Source organism: Rhinoraja longicauda, chromosome 35 (assembly GCF_053455715.1).
Source record: "Rhinoraja longicauda isolate Sanriku21f chromosome 35, sRhiLon1.1, whole genome shotgun sequence".
Taxonomy (NCBI): domain Eukaryota; kingdom Metazoa; phylum Chordata; class Chondrichthyes; order Rajiformes; family Arhynchobatidae; genus Rhinoraja; species Rhinoraja longicauda.
In genome coordinates, this window is record NC_135987.1 from 1,910,916 (window position 1) to 1,936,746 (window position 25,831).

Here is a 25,831-nt window from a genome sequence, read left to right on the forward strand (position 1 = left end):
GGTCTGTTGCTGTTTGTTATTTACATCACTGATTTGGGTGGCAATGCAGTTAACATTGTTAGTAAATTTACAGATGGCATCAAAATTGATGGCATAGTGGACAGTGAGGAAGGAAATCTGTTTACAACAGGATCTAGATCAGGTTGGAAAGTAGGCCAAGGATTGACAAATGGAATTTAACTCTGACATATGTGTGGTGTTGCACTTTTGTATGTCAAAACACAGTAAATGATAGAATGCTGGAGAGTGTTGCAGAACAGAGAGATCTAAGGATACAGCTGCATAATTCCCTTAAAGTAGTCAGTCAGGTGGACAGTGTGGTGAAGAAAGCGTATTGAAGAAAGCGTAAAGGGTATTGAACACAAAAGTTGGGACATCATGATGCAGCAGTACACATTGTTGCTGAGACCTCACTTGGAGTACTGTGTGCAGTTCTGGTTGCCAGTTATAGGAAGGACATTGTTAAGTTGGCGGCAGTGGTCAAGTTGCTGCCTTGCAGCACCACATACCCAGGTTCCATCCCGACTACGGGTGCTGTCTGTACGGAGTTTGTACGTTCTCCCCGTGACCTGCGTGGGTTTTCTCCGAGATCTTCGGTTTCCTCCCACACTCCAAAGATGTACAGGTTTGTAGGTAAATTGGCTTGGTATAAGTGTAAATTGTCCCTAGTGTGTGTAACAGACCTCCCAACTTTGATTTTACAAATTCAGAATGTTGATGTCCAAAATTCAGAATTTTACATCAAAATTCATAATTCACTCCTCCCCCCTCCCCACTACCCTCCCCCCACCCCCACCCCCGACTCCCCCCCTACTCCCCTCCCCCTTTCACCCCGACACCCGCCCTCCCCCCATTCCTGACCCCCCCACACCTGCCTACCCCCCAATTCCCCTCTCCCCATCCCCCCCACTCCCACACTCCCCTCCCCAGAGGGTGCAGGAGGTTCGCCATAATGCTGCCTGGATTAGAGTATTGGTTATAAGGAGAAGTAGGACAAACTTGGATTGTTTTCTCTGAAGCATCAGAGGTTGAGGGGAGACCTGGTGGAAGTTTATAAAACTACAAGAGGGTGTAGAGCTAAGGTGAAAGGGTGAGACATGGGAGGCAAGTTTCTTTATTCAGAGAGTGGTGGGTGTCTGGAACTTGCTGCCTGGAGGCGGGTGGAAGCAGATAGCGACATTTAAGAGGTATTTAAACAAGCACATAAAAATGCAGTGAATGGTGGGTCTGCATCATGTGCACGCATAAAGGGTTAATTTAATTTGGCATCATGGACTGCAGAATTCATAGTCCAACGAGACTGTTCCTGTGCTGCACTGCAGTATGGAATGCATCCCAATGTTAATTCTATCGCAATTAGTACATGTCCCCATGATGTTGGTGTCCCTGAAGTTAACCTATTTGAAGGCTCCATTGTAACGCTGCCGCTAACTGCAGTTATTCACTAAAATTCTCATCATTCCTCCGTGAATTAGCCGTCTTTAACATGAATTCCAACTCTCTGTAATAGTCCTAACGAAAGAGGGAAGGTTAGACTTTATTGCCTTCCATCACAGTGAGGAATGTGGAATCCGCTGTGGTGGATGTTTATGTTAACTTTTATATAGTTGTGTGTCTTGTTGCTTTTTTTAGTATGGCTGTATGGTAAATTGAGTTTCACCGTACCTTAATTGGTACACGGGACAATAAACAGACCTTTGAAACCTTTGAACTTCTTCACAAGCTCAATAACTTGATCCTCTACCTGCAGAATTACACTCTGGGATATTAAACATTTTCAAGGATGCCCATGATTTGCACATTTTTTCTCATAACAATGGTTCCCAATACATGCAAAACAAATGGAAAGATTAAAGAAAGATTAAGGTGCAATCCAAAAGAAAATTTGGGGTGGTCCAAATTATGAATGAGTGCATATCGAACACAATGCTAAATCTATGGGTCGTGCAGAGACTGACTTTAGATTTTAGATTTTTTAGATTTAGAGATACAGCGCGGAAACAGGCCCTTCGGCCCACCAAGTCCGCGCCGCCCGGCGATCCCCGCACACTAACACTATCTTATACACACTAGGGACAATTTTCTACATTTTACCCAGCCAATTAACCTACATACCTGCACGTCTTTGGAGTGTGGGAGGAAACCGAAGATCTCGGAGAAAAACCCACGCAGGTCACGGGGAGAACGTACAAACTCCGTAGTCAGGATCGAACCTGAGTCTCCGGCGCTGCATTCGCTGTAAGGCAGCAACTCTACCGCTGCGCCACCGTGTCGCCGTGACTTCAACTGGAATATACGATACTATCTAAAATTGACAATGCAACATCACTTAATCTCAGGGGCTACATACACTCTGCTATTCTTGACTAACACTTACTCATTCATGTCAGTGCCAGTAACTGGGCTGGAAATTGGCTGTGGGCTTCTCACCTCCTCTGGGCCAGGATACCAAGCACAAGCTTCATTAACAGGAGCTGCTATCTGTGTACCCAAAATTCTGAAAAAGAAAATGAAATGCAATCTATTAGTAATAAAGATCCTAATTAGTGAACATACACGTTGGTGCCTCAAAAGGAATAAAACACTATGGGAATGATTGATTAAAACTACATTGAATACAAAGAGATATAGGAAATACGCAACTGATCAGAATCAGTATGCAATAAATGCGATACCTTCCTTTGAAACTTGGAAGTATACTTGGAAGTATACCGCAAGAAAGGTTATTCCACAGACCAAACATGAAGGAGAGCACAAAACGTCCCATTGTATACTTATGTATAAGTATTGTATAAGTTAATTTCAGTAAATATATTCCTTTCAGGGCGGCACAGTGGCACAGCGATAGAGTTGCTGCCTTAGCGCTTCAGAGACCTGGGACCAATCCTGACTATGGTTGCTGTCTGTACCGAGTTTGTACATTCTCCCCATGACCTCCCTATGGGTTTTCTCCGGGAGCTCAGGTTTCCTCCCACAATCCAAAGACGTACAGATGTGTAGGTTAATTGGCTTGGCAAAATTGTAAATTGTCCCTCGTGTGTCGGGTTGCGTTAGCGTGTAAGGATCGCTGGTCGGTGCGGACTTGGTGGGTCGAAGGGCCTGTTTACGCGCTGTATCTCTAAACTAAACTAAACTGAACTAGAAAGTTGGAAATTATGAAAGACATTGAACCACGTACAACGGTAATTTTAGGGAACTAAAGATGAAAGACACATAAAAAATTAGCCGCCAAAAGGCGACAGGATCCTTTGAGTTTGAAATGCCATTTAATAAGATCACAGCTGAGGAGCTGACTTCTTCATTCTTCCCTGATTCCAACAACGGGATCTGATCTTGCCAAGTGGTTAGATTACTAGAACAGCCAGAAATCTGGACTCCAGATCTACAGGCATGAGTTTGAATCTTCAGCTAGAGAATTTGAATCTTCAGCTAAATCAAAGATAACCAGAAATTTAAGAAAAATTGTTTTCTGTAATGATTGCCATGAGTCCACCAGAGTGTTGGGGAACAACCATGGGTTCATTCATGCTATCCCTACCCTGTCAGACCTACATGCAGATTCCACAATGGACAGGGGTTGATCAGGAGGGGAAAGATCCACTTGCACGGGAAAGAGTGATGCAAATAGGATAAAGAAGCATTCTGAGCAGCTGAGGCGACATTCAAAGGATCACTATCTCTGCATCACTACCCAAGCCACACCCAAATGTAACAGGTAAAGAATAAAATGCATGTCTCAAAGAATGTTGTGGGAAAAGTGAGTCTCAAGTCAAGGCACCGTCAGTACTGCCAGAGAAAGGGGAAGCTGTTCCATGGGGACAGTCTGCATTTCAATTATGCTGGGATCAGTGTCCTATGTCATAAGATGTGGCAGGCGAGGGAGAAGGGAATTTAAAGAAAGTTAAAATGGAAGGGACAAAGCCACAGTGCATTATGACAAAAAGGATATTGCGAACCCAAATCTAGCAGGAATAATCAGTGCAGAAAAATACGTTTATCTAAAATTGAAGTTAATAGACTTATTGAGCTGTACTGCAATGAAACAGGCCCATCAGCCCACCATAACATAACAGGTATAACAGAGCTTTATTTGTCGTTCGGTACCGAAGTACCGAACGAAACTACATAGCAGTCATAGAAAGAAAAAAAAGAACACAAGACACATAGCCCCAACACAAACGTCCATCACAGTGACTCCAAACACCCCCTCACTGTGATGGAGGCAACAAAACTTCCACTCTCTTCCCCACGCCCACGGACAGACAGCTCGTCCCCGACCGACCCGCACAGTCCCCGCACCGGGCGCTGAAACGTCTCGCGGCCGAACCGGGCGATGAAAGGCCCGCGACCAAGCCTTGCGCAGCTAAGTCCCGTGGTCGAGCCGCACCGGGCGATGTCAAGTACGCAGCCGAGCCGCACCAGCGATGAAAAGCCCCGCAGCCGAGCTGCACCGGGCGATGTTAAGCCCCGCGGCCGAGCCGCACCGGGCGATGTTAAGTCCCGCAGCCGAGCCGCACCAGCGGTGTAAAGTCCCGCAGCCGAGCTGCACCGGGCGATGTTAAGCCCCGCAGCCGAGCTGCACCGGGCGATGTTAAGCCCCGCAGCCGAGCTGCACCGGGCACTGTTAAGTCCAGCGGCCAAGCCGCACCGGGATGTAAAGTCCAGCGGCCAAGCCGCACCGGGTGATGTAAAGTCCAGCGGCCAAGCCGCACCGGGATGTAAAGTCCAGCGGCCGAGCCGCAGCGGGCGATGTTAGGCCCCGCAGCCGAGCCGCACCCCGCGCCGTGAGGAAGAGAAAAGTTCCCCACACCCACCCACCCACACACCACCACCCCCTCCCACACATACACAACCAAAAAAATATATATAAAAACCATCCCAACACCGACACACAACAAAAAAAGGGAAAAAAAAGACGGACAGACTGCTAGTCAGCCGCTGCCGTTAGGCGCCGCCACGGGGTATATGCCTGTCAGTCTATGTCTAAATGCCTCAAAAGCAGTGATATATACTCGACTCCACCAAATTTTCTGGGAGTGTTACTCATGGATGACTTTAATCTACATATAGATTGGGCCAACCAAATTGGTAACTGTGCTGAGGAGGAGGATTTCCTGGAATGTATAGGGGATGGGTTTTTAAACCAATATGTAGAGGAACCGACTAGAGGGCAGGCCATCCTAGACTGGGTATTGTGTAATGAGGAAGGATTAGTTAGTGATCTGGTTGTGCAGAGCCCCTTGGGCAACAGTAACCATAATATGGTGGATTTCTGCACTAGGATGGAGAGTGACACAGTTAATTCAGAGACTAGGGTCCTGAACTTGAATAAAGGAGACTTTAAAGGTATGAAATGGGAATTGGCTAGGATAGACTTGCAAATTATACTTAAAGGGTTGACAAGGTTATCCACCTTGGTGGTAAGAGCAGGAAGGCAGATTATTATCTGAATGGTGTCAGATTAGGAGAAGGGGAGGTGCAACGAGACCTGGGTGTGCAAGTACATCAGACATTGAAAGTAAGCATTCAGGTACAGCAGGCAGTGAAGAAAGCTAATAGCATGTTGGCCTTCATTGCAAGAGGATTTGAGTTTAGGAGCAAGGAGGTCCTACTGCAGTTGTATAGGGCCCTGGTGAGACCACACCTGGAGTATTGTGTGCGATGTTGGTCTCCTAATTTGAGGAAGGACATTATTGCTATTGAGGAAGTGGTGCGTAGGTTAATTCCCGGGATGGCGGGACTGACATATGATGAAAGAATGGGTTGACTGGTCTTGTATTCGCTGGAATTTAGAAGGATGAGAGGGGATCTTATAGAGGATTGGATAGAATAGATGCAGGAAAAATGTTCCCGATGTTGGGGGAGTCCAGAACCAGGGGCCAAAGTTTAAGAATAAGGGGTAGGCCATTTAGGGTTGAGATGAGGAAAAACTTATTCACCCAGAGGTGTGAATCTGTGGAATTCTCTGCCACAGAAGGCAGTGGAGGCCAATTCACTGGATGTTTTCAATTGAGTTAGATTCACAGTGCCCTCCATAATGTTTGGGACAAAGACCCATCATTTATTTATTTGCCTGTGTACTCCACAATTTGAGATTTGTAATAGAAAAAAATCACATGTGGTTAAAGTGCACATTGTCAGATTTTAATAAAGGCCACTTTTATACATTTTGGTTTCACCACGTAGAAATTACAGCAGTGTTTATACATAGTGGAGTACAGACCTCCACTATTGGTGCAATTGGAGAAATCAGTTATGGGGATCAGCTTAGTTTTAGTTTAGAGATACAACTTGGAATCAGGCCCTTCGGCCCACCGAGTCCGCACCGACTAGCGATCCCCATACACTAATAATTTCCTAAACACGAGGGACAATGTACAATCTTTACCGAAGCCAATTAACTTACAAACCTGTACGTCTTTGGAGTGTGTGTGGGAGGAATCCGGAGCACCTGGGCAAAACCCACGCAGGTCACGGGGAGAACATACAAACTCCGTATAGACAGTACCTGTAGTCAGGATCGAACATGGGTCTCTGGCGCTGTAAGGCAGCGACTCTACCGCTGAGCCACCTAGCTGGGCCAGTTTTCCTTGGAGCAGTGGCTGAAGGGGACCTGGTAGAGTTACAGGCAGTCCCTGGATTACACAAGGGAACTGTCCATGAGCTGATATCTGCATGTCAGAAACATCCGTTTGCTATAGTTACCACTATAGTAACACATTGGGTGATGTCTCTCTCAACATACACAACTGCAAGAGGAGGTGATGCGATTAGGCAAGATTTCTATGTTGAAGAGGTATTTTGAGGTACCTGATCAGGAAAGACATGAAAAGTCACAGACATAATGCAGACAAAACCGTGCAGATGGGGACAACAATCAGCATGAATGTGGTGGGTTGAAAAGCCCATTTCTGTACACTGTAAGTCTTACCGAAAATGTGGGAAATAGTGTTTCCATTCCTGACATTCCTCCTCCAGCCTCTGTACACGTGAGCATCTCTTCTCTTCAAACAGGAGTTCATCGATCTCAAAGAACATTTGTTGGACCTGCTGGGAGGCTGCATTCTCAAACTCCTGAGACATGAGAAAAAAGAGTGCATTCAAGATTTCTAGCACTAATTACATAGATTAGTAAACAATTGTCCCCTGGAAACTATTGGGTAAAAGGACTAGACATTGCACCACTACAGTCTGCCCCACCTTTTCTGCATTACATCGATCATCGAAGAATATACATCACAGGAACAGGCCTGTGACCCACCATGTCAGTTCAAACCATGATGCCAATTTAAACTAATGTAATCTGTAAACCTTCTATTTCATGCCTGCTCAGCTGTCTGTCTAAATAGCCCCATAGCAGAAGCGTCCATGTTGCGGGGCTAGAAACTGGAAGTGTCCTGAGCTAATTCTGCTCCCACCATCGTCTACAGTACAAGTGATGGCTCCCACTGATTTTCGCCAGAAGCTTGCGTCCTTTTCAAGATGGACGATGACAGTGAAGTAACATTTGAAACATAGATGATGGACACCTTCTCTCCTAGATGAAGAAGGGTCTCGACCCGAAACGTCACCCATTCCTTCTCTCCTAGATGCTGCCTGACCTGCTGAGTTACTCCAGCATTTTGTGACGCGAAAGAAGAAGTATCTACACGTCCTCTGGCAGTGTGTTCTAGCCTGTGTAAAACACTTGCCTTGTATGTCTCCCTTAAACTCCCCCCCCTTACCTCAAAGCTACACGCTCTAGTAATAATAATAATAATAATGCATTTTATTTATATAGCGCTTTTCATATACTCAAAGACGCTTTACAGAGATTTTGAGAACATAGGGAAATTAATAAATAGATAAATAAGTAAATAAATAAATGAACAGAGAAAGGAGACAGAAGGTGAGGTGACCTTCAGTGGTTGAAGGCAGTACTGAACAGGTGAGACTTCAGTGATGTTTTGAATGTGGTGAGTGTGGAGGAGTCTCTAACGGTTTGGGGTAGTGAGTTCCATAGGGTGGGAGCAGCGATGGAGAAAGCCCTGTCCCCCCAGGATCTGAGTTTGGTCCGGATGTGGGGGGATAGGAGATTGGCAACGGCAGAGCGGAGGGTGCAGGTGGGAGTGTGCCTGTGGAGGAGGTCGGTCAGGTAGGATGGGGCCTGGTTATGGAGGGCTTTGTATGTTATGAGGAGGATTTTGTACTGGATTCTCTGGGGGATGGGGAGCCAGTGGAGTTTATAAAGGACGGGGGTGATATGGTCACGGATCGAGGTGTGTGTGAGTAGACGGGCAGCGGAGTTTTGAATGTATTGAAGTTTATTGATGATTTTTGAGGGTGCGCCATAGAGGAGACTGTTGCAGTAGTCCAGACGGGAGGTGATGAAGGCGTGGATGAGGGTTTCTGCAGCTGTGGAGGAGAGGGATGGACGGAGACGGGCAATGTTTTTGAGGTGGAAGAAGGCTGTCTTTGTGATGTGTTTGATGTGTTTGTCGAAGGAGAGGGTTTGATCAAGGATGATTCCAAGATTCCGGATGTGAGGTGAGGTGGATACTGGGAGACCATCAATGTTGAGGATGAAGTTTTGGGTGGATTTGGTGAGCGTTTTTGGACCAATGATGATGATTTCAGATTTGTTGCAATTGAGTTTGAGGAAGTTTGATTGAGTTAGAATACTAGTATTCTAGTATTAGTCCCCCCCCTTACCTCAAAGCTACTCGCTCTAGTATTAGTCCCCCCCCCCTTACCTCAAAGCTACACGCTCCAGTATTAGTCCCCCCCTTACCTCAAAGCTACACGCTCTAGTATTCTAGTATTAGTCGTCCCCCCCCCTTACCTCAAAGCTACTCGCTCTAGTATTAGTCCCCCCCCCCTTACCTCAAAGCTATACGCTCCAGTATTAGACATTTCCACTCTATACCACCTTGGGCTCTCATAATTTTATATATTTCTATCAGATCACCCCTCAGCCTCCATTGTTCTGGAAAACAATTCAATGTTGTCCTTACAGCGAATACTCTCTAATCCAGGCAACATTCTGATCAGCATTTCCTGCACCCTCTGCACATCCGTGCTGTAATGTGGCAACCAGAACTGCAAATCAGTACCCAAAGTGTGGCCTAAACAACGTTTTATACAGATGTAAGATGGATTGCCATTGTTTATACTCATTGCCCCACAGGATGCAGGCAGGTACGTGTCAGGTCTACATGCTTGGACCAGTGCTACTTACATTGTTCCCCCAGGAGAAGGCAGAGCTGCAGGCTGTGGAGAGCCTGGTTTCGGTGTAGCTGTTTGTAGCAGACCAAGGATGCTCAATATCAGCCAGCAAGAGATGGCTACAGGTATCTTCAGAAATCTTGGACTCACTGCAAGATCATCAATTATCATCAATGCAAAGCAGTATACTGGAAAAATGCCCCATACCGAAGGGCAAACATTCATTTCCAGGGGCCAGGGCTTTGGTTCCAGGCCAGCAGAATAGAACTCCTTGAAAATCATATACAAGAAACAGAACGTGTAAGAAAATAACTGCAGATGCTGGTACAAATCGAAGGTATTTATTCACAAAATGCTAGAGTAACTCAGCAGGTCAGGCAGCATCTCAGGAGAGAAGGAATGGGCGACGTTTCGGGTCGAGACCCTTGTTCAGTCTGAAGAAGGGTCTCGACCCGAAACGTCGCCCATTCCTTCTCTCCTAAGATGCTGCTTGACCTGCTGAGTTACTCCAGCATTTTGTGAATAAATACCTTTGATGAGAAACAGAACCATCAGTGGACCACACACACTCCTTGAGGTTGCTCAAACACTTCATTAAATCACGGCCTATCTGGTTGTTGGCTTCAGCCCCGCTCTCCCGGCTGATCGCAGTGAGTTGATGGGTGAGGGAACTTTACAATGGTTGACCAAGGTAAGATTAGCTGTTTGTTCCGACTGACAGGCTCCATATGTAAAATCTGGCATACAAAAGGTCGGCAAGATCCAGCGTGGGTGGGCATTTTGAGAAAAGCTATTTTGATGTTGGAGGTGCTGGGTTTGAGGTTTTAATGCTGAGGCTCTGATGAGTAAGATTTTAGCAAGAAGACTGAGCAGTGACAAGATGGAGTCTTCCTTCCTTCTTTTTAACCCAGTACCAACTTCAGAGATAAGGGAGTCAGTGGGTCGTATGCATCTCCTGTGAAATGTGAGAGATTAGGGAGAAGCTAAATGTCACTGCAACTACACTTGTAGGCAGTGTGTCCAGCGGCAGCTCCTTACAGACTGCATCGATCGGCCAGAGCTGCAGTTCTGGACCTGTCCTTCTTGAAACAATGCCACAGGATACAAAGTTGGCTTGGTGGACAGTAGCAGAGGGTGGTTGTTCCTCTGTTGTTTGTCAAACATATGAATGAACAGGATGAGAATGTAGATGGAATGATAAGTATGCAGGTAACATTAAAACTGGAGGATAATGAAGAGCATTGTCTAAGGTAACAACAGGAAAGAGATCAATGGAGAAAGTGGGCAAGGAAATAGCAGATGGAATTACTCAGACAAGGGTGAATCGATGCATTTTTTAAAGTTAAACCATGCGAGGACAGGCACAGTGAATGGCAGGGCCCTGGGACAATTACATAGTTCCCTAAAGTGGCATTGCAGGTAGACCGAGTGGTGAAGAGGCATATGGCATGTTTGTCTTCGTCAGCCAAGCACTTGAGTAAAAGAATTGGGACGTGATGCTCCAGTTATACGGAATATTGCTTAGACCATACATGTGTGCAGTCCCAGTCACCACACTAAAGGAGAAAGGAGATTCAAAAACGATTCTACAAGTATATTCATTGAGCCATGCAGCACAGAAACAGGATCTTCAGACCAACAAATCCATGCAGACCAAGATGCCCCATCTAAGCTAGTCCCATTTCTCCACATTTGTCATCCTTCCAACCTTTCCTACCATGTACCTGTTCAAAGGATGTAATTGTAGCTGTCTTAACTACTTCTTCTGCCAGCTGGTTCCATATACCTACCATTCTCTGTGTGGATAACTTGCCCCCAGATTCCTATTAAATCTTTCCCATCACCTTAAACCTCTACTCCCCCACCCCCTCAGGTTCTTGATTCACAAACCTGGGGAAAAGAATCTGTGCATTCACCATATTTATTCCCCTCATGATTTTACACAACTATAAAATCATTCCTTAGCCTCCTGCACTGCAAAGAACAGACTTCTAATCTGCCCAAACTCTTCCTAAAGCTCGGATCCTCGAGTCCAGACAACATCTTCCTAAATCTTTTCTGTACTCCTTCAAGTAGAATGGCATCTTTCCTATAGCAGGGTAACCAAAAGCGTACACAATATTCCATTGGTGCGGCCACACCAATGTCTTGTATAACTGGAACATAACATCCCAACTTCCAAACTCAATTCTCAGAATGATGTAGGTCACTTTCCAAAAGCCAACTTCACCATCCTAACAACTGCTATGCTATAGGGCACTCTGTACATGTATTCTCCGATCCATCTGCTCTACAACATACCCGGGCCCTATAGCTTACTGTGAGGGTCCTGTCCCAGTTTGACTCCCAAAATGCAACACCTCACACTCACCTGAATTAAACTGCGTCAGCCATTCCTCGGCCCATTTGCCCAGCTGAATCAAGATCCCGCTGTAATTCCTGATATCACTGTCAATTATACCAGCTATTTTAGTGATACCTGCAAACTTTCTAATCATGCCTTGTACACTCATCCAAATCTTTGATAGATGACAAATAGCACCAATCCATGAGGTACCCCAATAAACCTCCAGTCCAAAAGACAACCTTCCACCACTACACTCTGCTTCCCACATGAAGCCAATTCTCAATCCAGTTAGCTAGCTCTCCCCGAATCCCACGCGATCTAACCTTCTAGAGCAGACTTCTATGAGGAATCTTATCAAAGGCCTTGCTGACGTCCTTGTAAACAATGTCCATGCCTTTGCCCATGTCAACATTCTTGGTTACTTCGTCAAAAACTGCATCTAATTTGTAAGACACGATTTCCCACCTACAAGCCTACTATACCTAATCAACTCCATGTATATCTTATCCTTCAGAATTCTCTCCAGTAACTTTCCTACCACACATGTTAGGCTCACTGGTCTATAATTTCCAGGTTGTTATTATTTGCAACCCTTCCTAAATAGAGGCACATTAGCCACCCTCCACTTTTCCAACACATCACTCACATCTACACTGATGCGTATCTCTGAGGAAAGGCTCCCACCATTTATTTTCTAGATTCTCAGTGTCCTTGGATATATCTGATCAGGTCCAAGAGACCTCCATATGTCTGAGGATGTTCAGTACCTCATCAACTTAGGGTGGCACAAGAGGTGCAGCGGTAGAGATGCTGCCTCACAGTGCCAGAGACTCAGGTTCCATCCAGACTACGGCTGCTGTCTGTACGGAGTTTGTACGTTCTCTCTGTGACCGGGTGAATTTTCTCTGGGTGCTCTGGTTTCCTTCCACACTCCAAAGACATACAGGGTTGTAGGTTATTTGGCTTGTGTAAAATATACATTGTCCCTAGTATGGAGGATAGTGCTAGTGTACGGGGTGATTGCTGGTCGACGTTGATTCGGTGGGCTGAAGGGCCTGATTCCACGCTGTATCTTTAAAGTCTAAACTCTAATATGAACTGTTCTCATGACATCTCCATTAACTGTACCAAGTTCCCTAGACTTCTTGTCTTTGGCCACGGTAAAAACAGAGGCGAAAATATTTATTGAGCACCTTGCCCATCTCCTGCAGCTCCACATATAGGCAAGTTACAAGAGAGAATTCTGAGGGATAAGATATACATATGCACAGGACAGGGGCTGATTAGGGACTGACAGCATAGTTTGGTGCATGGGTGATCGTGTCTCACAAATTTCAGATATTTGAAGAAACTAAAAAAGGTTGAGAGAAACGCCTTTGATAAGATTTCACGTGGTAGTCTGCTCTGGAAGGTTAGATTGCATGTGATCCAGGGAGAGCTAGCCGACTGTAATGGAGAAATGACTTAATTGAAGGAAGCAGAGGGTGATGATGGAGGTTATTTTTCGGCCTGTAGGCCGATGACTAGAGCTGTACCTTCAGGATCAGTGTTCAGCCCTTGCCTTCTATGCTTTATATCAATAATTTTGATCAGAATATACAGGGCATGACTAATAAGTTTGCAGATGACACTAAAGTGCATGGTATTGTAAATCGTGAAGATGGTTATCAAAAACTACAGCAGGATCTTGATCAGTTGGGCAAATGGGCTGAACAATGGCGAATGGAGTTTAATGAGACATTGCATTTTGTGAAGACAAACCAGGGCAGGTCCTTCACAGTAAACATGATGGCCATGGGGTGTGTTGTAAAGCAGAGGGACCTAGTAGTACAGGTCCAAAGCTCCCTGAAAGTGGTGGCACAGGTAGACAGGATGGTCAACAAAGCTTTTGCTATGATGTCCTTCATAGGTATTAAGCCTAAGTTGGAATGTTATGTTATAGTTGCACAACATATTGGTGAGGCCGCTGTGGGAGCTTGCACATTATGGCTGGCACTATGATTGCAATCTTGGAGTGGAGATGTTATTCTGTGGGGCTTGATAACTCACAGCTTCATTGTTTCTGACAAGTCAGGGGGCTGCAAAATCTGTGTCTCTGTGGGGTACAGTAAGGTGCTAGCCGACTGCACAACAATTTAATCCCTGCGACTCACATCCTGGATCGCTGTGATGAAGGGCATCAATCACCCTCTATAGATTGGGAAGCTTGTTTTTCAGCCGTGTATTCTGTTCTGCAAGTCTGTTGTTGAGTGTCTTTACTCTCTAGTCATGTTCAGTCTTCAGTCCTTTAGTTACAGTTACAGAATTTATTTGTTTTGTTAGTTATATGTTCGGTTTTTAGTTAAAGTCTCCAGATAATTTAATGCTTTGCTCTGATGCCGTATAACCATTATGCTTGAATAAAAGTTTTAAAAGGCTACTACTGGACTCGACAAATCATTCAGAATAGACACAAAATGAGGAGTAACTCAGCGGGACAGGCAGAATCTCTGGAGAGACGGAATGGGTGACGTTTCGGTTCGAGACCCTTCTTCAGACCTTTCTCCAGAGGTGCTGCCTGTCCCGCTAGTTACTCCAGCACTTTGTGTCAATCTTCAGTTTAAACCGGCATCTGCAGTTCCTACCTACACAAACCATGGAGAATGCAGTAATCCTGCAGCCGCATTTGGAGTATTCAGTTTGGTCATCCTGCTGTAGGAAAGCTGGCATTAAGCTGGAAACTTAGAACTTACGGGTTGAGACCCTTCTTCTTGGAATGTAATCCCAGCTTCCAGGTTTTCCGCTCCACCAGCGAACAAAGAATAGCACAGGGACAGGCCCTAGATGTCAAGTTAAACATCTCCCCTGCCTGCACACCATCCATATCCCTCTATTCCCTGCATATGTACTTGCTTATCCAAATGCCTCTTAAATGCCATTATCATATCTGCCTCCACCACCACCCTTGGCAGCATGTACCAGGCACCACCACCCTTGGCAGCATGTACCAGGCACCACCACCCTTGGCAGCATGTACCAGGCACCACCACCCTTGGCAGCATGTACCAGGCACCACCACCCCTGGCAGCATGTACCAGGCACCACCACCCCTGGCAGCATGTACCAGGCACCACCACCCCTGGCAGCATGTACCAGGCACCACCACCCCTGGCACCACCACCCCTGGCACCACCACCCCTGGCACCACCACCCCTGGCAGCATGTACCAGGCACCACCACCCCTGGCAGCATGTACCAGGCACCACCACCCCTGGCACCACCACCCCTGGCACCACCACCCCTGGCAGCATGTACCAGGCACCACCACCCCTGGCACCACCACCCCTGGCAGCATGTACCAGGCACCAACCACACTCTATGTAAAAATAAACTTGCCCCTCACAACTTCTTTAAACTTTGACCCCCTCACCTTAAAGCTATGCCCCATCGTCTTTGATATTTCCACCATGGGGAAAAAGGTTCTGAGTGTCTATTCTATTTATGTCTATCATAATTTTATTATACTATCAGGTCCTCCTTCACCCTCTGATGCTTCAGAGAAAACAATCCAAGTTTGTTGAACCTCTCCTCGTAGCTAACACCCTCTAATCCAGGCAGCATTCTGATAAACCACTTAAACACTTGTTTACTGTATGTCGTGTTGTAACTTGCGAGCCAAGCGCCAAGGCAAATACATACTTGGCTAATAAAGTTTATTCAATTCAATTCAAAGCCTCATTTCCTTCCTGTGTGACCAGAACTACACACAGTACTCCAAAGTCTTATAAAGCTGCAAAATGACATACAATGAAGGCAAGAATACCACCCGCCTTCTTCACCACTCTTCTTCACTAGTTGTGTTGCCACTGCCTCTCTGTGCATCAATGCTGTCTAGGGTCTTGCCATTAACTGTATACTTTGCCTTACACTCAATCGCCCAAAAACCTTACGCTTGCTCAGATTAAACTCCCTCTGCTTCACTGTCTGCAACTCCATATAATTATGTCCACATTTTTTTGCTCAAACAAATGGCAGCAATCACAGGCGTGAGATGTGCACAAAAATTACCAAAAAGTTAACCTTCCAAGTGCACCTGGTTGTTAGAAATTATCCCTTTCCTCCCCAGAGGCATTCATAATCTTCAGATTGTGTTCTGGAGATGGTCCAGAACAAGGGGCCACAGTTTAAGAATAAGGGGTAGGCCATTTAGAACTGAGATGTGGAAAAACTTTTTCAGTCAGAGAGTTGTGAATCTGTGGAATTCTCTGCCTCAGAAGGCAGTGGAGGCCAATTCTCTGAATGCATTCAAGAGAGAGCTGGATAGAGCTCTTAAGGATAGCGGAGTCAGGGGGTATGGGGAGAAGGCAGGAACGGGGTACTGATTGAGAATGATCAGCCATGATCACATTGAATGGCGGTGCTGGCTCGAAGGGCCGAATGGCCTCCTCCTGCACCTATTGTCTATTGTCCATTGTCTACTGTCTTCTACACAAGGAACTAAAAGGGTGTCAAGATATGTTAGCTCTAGCCAAGCTTCTAAACCTGTCACATTGATATCATCTGTGCTGTATACGTTGACTGTAATTGCTTACTTTGGCATTATGGAGGGAAACCCTCAACAAAGACTAAAATCCAGCTTTGGATAATGACCAGTGTGATTCTCCTTCAATAAAACATACGGCAAAGTAAAAAACAGACTCCTCCGTTGTTTCAGACAAAACACAACAATAATGCAATAAGGCTGGAATAAATGCAGCTCGTACCCACTGGAGATGGAATCTGAATCGTCAACACTGGTGATGGGAGAGGGAGCTGAGTACTCTGCTTCTTTGTCTGGCAGTGGATGGCCGGCCCCGCTAGATTGCAGCAGACCACCTCTGTGGAAGTAAAAGCCAACTTTTACACCAAATGTTCAGATACAACAGAACACAAAATACTCAGCTGATCGAGTTGCTTCTGTAATAGCACAGACCAGGAATAGGCCCCTTGGCCCACTATATCTGCACCATCCATGATGCCAATCTAAACTAATTCCATCTGCCTGCACGTGGTCTATATCTCTCCGTCCCTGCCTGTTCGTGAGTCAAAATACCTCAGATTTTGCTGTCATCCCTGCTTTGCAAACCTTCCCTCCTTCCCCTCTAACATATTACATTTCCACCAGGGGGAAAATACTTTAACCATCAATACCCCTCATAATTCTACATATTTCTCTCCGATGGTCCTCCAGAATCCGATGCTCCAGAGAAAACAATCCAAGTTTGTCAAACTTCTTATTGCTAATAATCCAGGTAACATCCTGAAGACAAAGAGAGATGTATAAAATCATGAGGGGAACAGATAGCATGAGTGCACAGAGTTTTTTCCCAGGGCAGGGGAATCTGGAACCGGAGGATAGAGTCTGCTGAAAGGAGAAAATCTTAATAGGACTCCTAGAGGCAACTTTTTCCACATAGAGGGTGGGGAGTACATGGAACGAGCTGCCAGAGGAAGTAGTTGAGGCAGGTACTATAATAGCTTTTGAAAGAAACTTGAACAGGTAGCTGAACAGGCAAGGTTTACAGGGTTGTGGGCCAAACGTGGGCAAATGGGACTATCTTAGATGGAGCATCTTGGTAGGCATGGACAAGTTGGACGAAGGGCCTGTTTCCATCTTGTATGACCCAATTTTGCACCCTCCAAAACCTCCACATTCTGTGGCAACCAGAACTGCACACAATAATCCAAATATGGCCCAACCAAAGTATTATGCAGAAGCAACACATTTTTATACACATTGTTCTGACCAATTTACCATGTACCTAATTTACCATCCGTTCATGGAGCTATGGGCTCACACCCAAAGATCACTCTGTACATCAATGCGCCTCAGGGTCCTGCCATTTACTCTACACTTACCTCTTGTATTTGACTTCCCAATATGTATAACCTAAGGCTTGTCTGGTTTAAACTCCATCTGCCATTTCTTTGTGCCAAATTTCCAAGTGATCCATATTCTGCTATATTCTTTAAGAACCTTCTTACTAGCCACAACTTGGCCAATTTTTACGTCATCTCCAAACTCACTAAGCAGACCACCTATATTTTCATCTACATCATTTATATATTACAAATAGAAACTCCAGAACTGATTCTTGCAGAAGACCACTGATCATAGCCCTTAAATCAGAATTTAATTAGTACGGGTGCCAGAGGTTATGGGGAGAAGGCAGGAGAATGGGGTTAGGAGGGAGAGATAGATCAGCCATGATTAGAAAAAGGGTCCAGCCAAGGAAGAAGGGTCTCGACCGGAAACGTCAGCCATTCCTTCTCTCCAGAGATGCTGCCTGTCCCGCTGAGTTACTCCAGCTTTTTGTGTCTATCTTCAGCCATGATTGAATGGTGGAGTATACTTGATGGGCTGAGTGGCCTAAATTCTGCTCCCATCACTTATGATCTTTACAAGTTCACAAGTTATATGAGTAGAATTAGGCCATTCGGCCCATCGAGTCTACTCCGCCATTCAATCATGGCTGATCTCTGCCTCCTAATCCCATTTTCCTGCCTTCTCCCCATAACCCGACATCTGATCTAATCAAGAATTTGTCCATCTCTGCCTTAAAAATAACCACTGACTGGCCTCCACAACCCTCTGTGGCAATGAGTTCCACAGATTAACTACCCTCTGACTAAAGAAGTTCTTCCTCACCTGTCTAAAAGAGCGCCCTTTAATTCTGAGGCTCTGGTCCTAGACTCTCCCACCAGTGGAAACATCCTTTCCACATCCACTCTATCTATGCCTTTCATTATTCTGTAAGTTTCAATGAGGTTCCCCGTCAACGATCTTATGACCACCACCTTCTGTCTTCCATGACCAAAGCAACTTTATGTCCAACTTAATTGACCGTGGATACCAAGTGTTTTAATTTTCTGGACCAGCCAACCATTAGAGACCTTGTCAAATGGTTTACTACAGTCCATGTAGGCAACATCCATTCCCCAACTCTCATCAATTATCTTCAGTAGTTGCTGAAAGAACTAAATCAACTTTGCGATGCAGGCCCTGCCCCGTGCAAGGCCCAGCAAGTGCATACTTTTCCAGACACGAGTTAATCCTGTCCCCATGAATCTTCATCAATCATTTCGCAACGCAAGGCTCACCGGCTAATAATTTCCCAGATTATCCCTACTTTTCTTCATAAACAAAGGAAAACATTGGGTATTCTCCAGTCTTCCGAAACCTCTCCTGTGACTAAAGAGGAAACAAAGAAAGTGTCAACTTGATCACCTTCTCTCAGCTCAGCATCTTCGGAGAGATCCCATCAGGCCCAGAGGACTTATCCACCTTCATGTTTTTCAATACACCCAATATCTCCTCCTCCTCCTCGATATCTTCATGCCTTAGAATAACAATATTTCCCTCTCTACCACCATCATCTATGTCGTTTTCCTTGCTGAACCAAGAATGTTTTGCAATTTTAGTGAGGAATAGTTAAAAAGGCAAATGTGTGAAATAGTTAAAAATGTGTGGAATGAGAATTAGAAAAACTCCTATTTGAACCAAAACAGCATCCTGAGAGTAAATTCACAATATTGAATGAATATTTTGGTGGAGGGAAGATATTAAAGAGAAAGAATGTGATGCATTGGAAATGATAAATGAAAAGAAAGAGAACATGTAGAGACATGGAACTGCAGATGCTGGAATCTTGCATGGAGCACAGAGTGCTCAGAGGGCCAGGCGGCATCACTGGGGGACATAGATAGACGACATATTGTTCACAGAGCATCTTCCAGAGTGAATGAACTACCGAACCCAGACTTTTAAGGGAAGCAAAAAATAGACTAGCGTCTAACTAGTTTGAATATTCTTTGACCGCAACAATGCCAGTGTCGACTGAAAATTGGATATGTAGTCAGGCGTGTTTTTCAGATAATCAGTGGTGTTCTACAATATTCAGTTCTGGGACCTCCACATTGTTTTAAAAGGGAGAAAGAGATAAACTGGGTAACCACTGGCCATTGAGAATGACCAGAACTGGATTAAAAACTGGGAAGCACATATCAGAATCTAAAGATGTTCATCAAAGAGAGTCAGAATGGATTGCTGAGGGAAGATTGTGTTTGACTGTTCTGACTAACCAGAAATTGTAAATCTGCTTCTATTTCTCATTTGTCTGACTTTCTGTGTGTTTCCAGTATTTTCTGCTCTTGTCTGACGCTAATTATTTTTTGAGGCAGTAACAGGGAGATATCATAGGTCATGTTTTGTATGGCGTATGTGAAATTAAGCACGACATCTAGAGTCAAAGAGGCCCTTTGGCTCAACTTGTCCATGATGACCACAATGTCCCATCTAAGCATGTCCTGTTTACCACGTTTGCCCCATATTGCTCAAAACCTTTCCTATCCATGTACCTGTCTAAAAAATTTTTAAGTGTTATTATTCTAACCGCCTCAATTACTTCCTCTGGCAACTTGTTCTATTTAGCTACCACTCCCTGTGTGAAAGCGTTGGCCCTCGGGTTCCTATTAAATCTTTTCCCTCTCACTTTACAGGTCTGCCCTCTAGTTCTTAATTCCCCTACCTTGGGAAAATGGCTCGGTGCATGAACTCTATCTATTCCCCTCATGATCTTATACACCTTCATAAGATCAACCTCAGCCTCCTGCGCTCCAAGGATTAAAGTCCTAGCCTGCCCAACCTCTCCCTACAGTCGGCCCTCAAATCCTGGCAAATGTTCTCTGTAGCCTTTACAGTATGAAATTTTTCGTTTCACATCAAATTTGAACACAATGCTCCAAGCGTGGCATCACCATCATCTAATATAGCTGTGACATAATGTCCCAATTTCTATACTCAATTTCCTGATTGATGAAGGTCAATGCGCCAAAAGCTTTCTTCACCACTCTATCTACGCGTGACACTATCTACAAGGAACTATGTATTGTGTTCCCAATGTTGGGGGAGTCCAGAACCAGGGGCCACAGTCTTAGAATAAAAGGGTGGCCATTTAAAACTGAGGTGAGAAGGAACTTTTTCACCCAGAGAGTTGTGAATTTGTGGAATTCTCTGCCACAGAGGGCAGTGGAGGCCAATTCACTGGATGGATTTAAGAGAGAGTTAGATACTCTAGGGGCTAGTGGAATCAAGGGATATGGGGAAAAGGCAGGCACAGGTTACTGATTGTGGATGATCAGCCATGATCACAATGAATGGCGGTGCTGGCTCGAAGGGCCAAATGGACTCCTCCTGCACCTATTTTCTATGTTTCTATGTTGACACAAAGCTGGGTGACAGTGTGAGCTGCGAGGATGCTATGAGGCTGCAGGGTGACTTACATCTCGACCCGAAACGTCACCTATTTCTTCTCTCCAGAGATGCTGCCTGTCCCGCTTAGTTATTCCAGCTTTTTGTGTCTATCTTCGGGTGACCTGTAAAAGTTGGGTGAGCGGGCGGATGCATGGCAAATGTGGATAAATGTGAGGTTATCCATTTTAGTGGCAAGAACAAGAAGGCAGATTATTATCTGAATGGTGTCAGATGAGGAAAAGGGAAGGTGCAACGAGACCTAGGTGTCCTTGTACGTCAGTCACTGAAAGTAAGCATGCAGGTACAGCAGGCAGTGAAGAAAACAAATGGCATGTTGGCCTTCATAGTGAGAGGATTTGAGTAGAGGAGCAAGGAGGTTGTACAGGGCCCTGGTGAGATCGCACCTGGAGTATTGTGTGCAGTTTTGGTCTCCTAATTTGAGGAAGGATATTCTTGCTATTGAGGGAGTGCAACGTAGGTTCATCAAGTTAATTCCCGGGATGGCGGGACTGACATATGATGAATGAATGGGTCGACTGGGGTTATATTCACTGGAATTTAGTAGAATGAGAGATGATTTTATAGAAATATATAAAATTCTTCAGGGATTTAACAGGCTAGATGCAGGAAAAATGTTCCCGATGTTGGGGGAGTCCAGAACCAGGGGTCACAGTTTAAGACGAAGGGGTAGGACATTTAGGACTGAGATGAGAAAAAACTTTTTTACCCAGAGTTGTGAATCTGTGGAATTCGTTGCCACAGAAGACAGTGGAGGCTAATTCACTGGATGTTTTCAAGAGAGTTAGATATAGCTCTTTGGTCTAACGGAATCAAGGGATATGGGGAGAAAGCAGGAATGGGGTACTGATTTTGGATGATCAGCCATGATCATATTGAAAGGTGGTGCTGGCCTGAAGGGTCGAATGGCCTACTCCTGCACCTATTTTCTATGTTTCTATGTTCTATGTTTCAGGAAATTATGTAACGCGTCCAAGGCCCCTCTGCTCTACACCACTCCTCAGGGCCTTGCTGTTTACTATGAACCTCCTGCCCTAGTGTGACTTTCCAAAATGCAACACATTGTACTTATCTGAATTAAACTCCATTTGCCATCCTTGGCCAACTTGCCCAGTTGATCAAGATCTCACTGTAATTCTTGATAACCATCTTCACTGTCCACGTTACCACCCATTTTAGTATCATCTGCAAACTTCCTAATCATGTCTTGTACATTCTTATCCAAATTGTTGCTGTTGATGACAATCAGCAATGGGCCCAGCAACGGTCCCCGAGGCACACCACTAGTTACATGCCTCCAGTCTGAAACAATATTCTACCACCACCTTCAGCTTTTGACCATGAAGTCAATGCTGTATCCAGATAGCTAGATTACCCTGGGTCCCACACGATCTAACCTTGAGGGAACGTTATCGAGGCCTTGCTGAAGTCCACATAGACTATGTCTATGGCTCTGTCCTTGTCATCTGCTCTGTCCTGGGCCTCCTCTGTTGCCAGAGAAGGCCACACACTCACTGGCTTAACAGCATCATCTTGGGAAGATTACAACCCAGACTTAAATTCTCCAATTTTAGGTAACAAACGCACTCCCTCCACACACTCGCACTTATTTCTCCCCCACACCCCCTCCACACACATCCCTTCCTCTAGCTTCATAATTCGCAATTCTGTAATTGTTTTTGCCTCACGCCTTCTGTCTTTTCATCTCTGGCCTTTGTCCAACCATCTGCCTACTCTGCTGGTGGACCAGTGCTGAGAGGAGGTCTGTCTACTTTCTCAGACAAACAATTTGTCTATTCTTTTACTTTCACATTTGGATTGCACCCTTGATTCTCCACTTCACATCCCTCCCCAACTCTCCCCTCCCACCCTCCTGTCACCCTCCCCCTCACTCCCCGTCACCTCCTTACTCCCTCCCCCACTCCTCACTCCCCCTCCTCACAGCTCCCTGTTCTCCCTCATCCTTCTCACCCCTTCCACACCCCCTCCACCTACTCTTCTGCTCTTCACTCCCTACCCGTTCTCCCCACCCTCCCCTCCTTCTCTCCTCCTCCCCTCCTCTTCCTCTTACTCCTCCCCACCCTCCCCTCTCCTGCCCACCCTCCCCTCCCCCCTCCCCCTCCCCCTCCCCCCCCTCCTCCCCCTCCCCACACTCCTCCCCCTCCTCCCCCCCTCCCCCCCCCTCCCCCCCCCCTCCCCCTCCCCCTCCCTCACATGTCCAGCGCGTTGCGGACGGGTCTCCGGCTGTACCGGTGAATCATGCCTTAGTGCCGGGGGGGGGGCGGCCCCGCTCAGAGCCGCGGCCCAGCGCCGAGTGTGGGCGTCCGCGCAGCACAAGGCCGCGTCACCATGGCAACGCGCGGGCCCGCGACACGTGACCGGGGGCACCCACCCCGGGGTGGGGGCCTACAGCTGTCAGCACAGGGCACCCCAGGGTGGGGGGCACCGGGTTGGGGGTGGCGGCCCGCTGCTGTCAGGACGGGGCACCCCAGGGTGGGGGGCACACAGCACCCCAGGGTGGGGGGCACGGGGCACCCCGGGGTGGGGGGCACGGGGCACCCCGGGGTGGGGGGCACGGGGCACCCCGGGGTGGGGGGCACGGGGCACCCTGGGGTGGGGGGCACGGGGCACCCCGGGGTGGGGGGCACGGGGCACCCCGGGGTGGGGGGCACGGGGCACCCTGGGGTGGGGGTGCCGGCCCGGGTCAGCACCCTTCAATCTGTGTGGAGGATCTGCAGATGCCGGTTTAAACCGAAGACAGACACACGATGCCGGAGTAACTGTCTCAGCGGGTCGGGCAGCATCTGCGGAGAAGGAATGGGTGAGGTTTCAGGTCGAGACCCTTCCTCAGACTGATGTCAGGGGAGGGGGGGAACTGGCGATCTGGGAAGGTGCAGAACAAATCAGAGCCAGCACCGATGACTCAGGAAAGGTGGAGCTCACAATGGACCATTGTTTGCTGTGCAAGAGGTGATAACGAATGGATATTAAGTGTGAAACTAGCAAGTGGACAACAGCATCTCTGGAGAAATGAATGAGTTTCGGATCAAAACTGTGAGAAAGGGGTAAAAAGGGATAATTGATTTAGACTAAGGATCCTGAGAAATAGCTGACTCGACCATGCTCGACTAAAAAAAGGGACCCTGAGAAATAACTGACCAGACAGTGCTCGGCTAGAGAAAAACCGCAAGCACAAATGGTGACAGTCCAAGGACAAGTGTTAGAAGATAATCAGAGAACTGGGAGGAAGGCCAAAATAATCAGAGAACTAGGGGAGAGGGAGGGCATGAACTACTCTGTACTGCGCTTGCCTAATGAAATAAATGAATATTACTGTATGATGTGGAAGGCAACAGGGGCGGTGACGGTGGATTGTGCACCTCAGGCCTCCGATTGGAAGGAGCCCGAAGGGGAGGAATTAAAGGTGTAACAATTGTAAAATGAAGTGAATAAAAAGGGGAGACACCCAACTCTGCAGACTTGCAAATAAACTATACTTGTTTCTCTAGATTGTCTCGAGCATCGTGATTGTGAGCACTCACATTTGCATCTCACAGCTTGGGGGCTCGTCCGGGAAGAGGTGAAACCCGGACCCGCTTCTGGGAGTGAGGGAGAGAAAGAGATAGAAGGAGGGGAGGCGGCCGGGGTAGATGAATTAAAACCCCCGCTACCGGGAGAGAGAGTCAGGAGGTCGGACAGAGTGAGAGAAAAACCGGTAACAATTAGACCCCTAAGGGAGGTACCCATGGGAGGACCCCAAGGGGGAATGGGGTTTGTTAATGTCCCCTTAACTAGTACAGAGGTAAGGAACTTCAAGAAGGAGATGAAAAGCCTTCTTGAAGATCCCTTAGGTCTGGCAGAACAGTTAGATCAATTCCTTGGGCCAAACACTTATACATGGGATGAGTTGATGGCCATTATGGGGAATCTCTTTACATCAGAGGAGACGCAAATGGTTAGGGCAGCGGCGATGAAAAAGTGGGAACAGGAGAACCCGCCAGAGCAGCAAATTGCAGCGGCAGAAGATAAATTCCCAGTGCGAGAGCCAGATTGGGACAAGGGAACGGCAGCAGGGCGAGGAAATATGAGGGACCTGCGGGAGATAATTATAAAAGGGATAAGAGAGGCAGTACCCAAAGGACAGAATTTTGAATGGGCATTTGAAAATGGACAGCAGAAAGACGAGGCCCCGACAGTGTTCCTTCAAAGACTCAGGAAAAACATGCAACAGTATTCCGGAATAGATCCGGACTCAGAGGCAGGACAACAACTGCTCAGGGCCAATTTCGTGACTAAATCCTGGCCTGATGTGAGGAAAAAGTTAGAAAAAATGGATGATTGGAATGAGAGACCACTACCTCAGTTGCTTACGGAGGCCCAGAAAGTGTACGTGCGGAGGGATGAGGAGAAACAGAAGGGAAAGGCAAAGATTATGTTACAGGCAGTAAAGCAAATAGTAGACAAGGAACAGGGAGGTACAGGACAGCGGGGGAGTTACGCCCAAGGCAGAGGGCGAGGAGGCGGCAGAGGCCGTGGAAGAGGGGGATATGAAGAAAGATACGGCAGGGGCCGGGGAAGAGGGGGATATGGAGAAGGATACGGCAGGGGCCGGGAATATACGGGTACGGGACAAGGTTGGAGGACAGGGCCTTCAAGATGTTATTTTTGTAATAAGGAAGGACACTTCAAAAGGGAGTGCCCTGAGCTTGTAGCGGAGTCCCGCACGTACAGTATGATGGAAAATGAATAGGGGGGTCAGGGGTTCCTGTCCTTGGGGTCAAGAGACTATAGAAGGGAGCCCCTGGTAAATTTAAAAATAGGACCCCAAGGAGAAGATACGGTGTTCATGGTAGATTCAGGAGCGGAGCGATCAAGTGTGACCAAAGTACCAACAAGTATGGAGGCAGGACAAGGGAGAGTAAAAATTACCGGGGTAGGGGGAACTGTGATGTTAGCTCCCGAGATAGGAGGAGTGAAAGTAAGGTATGGAA

The 25,831-nt window shown here is 46.5% G+C and overlaps 1 protein-coding gene across 3 annotated transcripts in view; it reads right to left on the reverse strand.

Moving 5' to 3' along the window:
* fam149b1 (family with sequence similarity 149 member B1) overlaps positions 1-23,167 on the reverse strand; it is a 73,995-nt gene extending 50,828 nt beyond the window's left edge. The window contains exons 1-5 of one of the 3 annotated variants that reach the window (XM_078428371.1): positions 23,091-23,167; positions 16,294-16,407; positions 9,218-9,353; positions 6,932-7,074; positions 2,378-2,497 (exon numbers count right to left, since the gene is read on the reverse strand). In XM_078428371.1, coding sequence (XP_078284497.1) covers positions 2,378-2,497; positions 6,932-7,074; positions 9,218-9,353; positions 16,294-16,407; positions 23,091-23,101 — 524 coding nt within the window. In that variant the 5' untranslated portion in view covers positions 23,102-23,167. Of the gene's footprint in view, positions 1-2,377; positions 2,498-6,931; positions 7,075-9,217; positions 9,354-16,293; positions 16,408-23,054 lie in introns of all 3 variants that reach the window. The other 2 variants (XM_078428370.1, XM_078428373.1) reach the window with 2 other exon arrangements.
* Between the last annotated feature and the right edge of the window lie 2,664 nt (positions 23,168-25,831).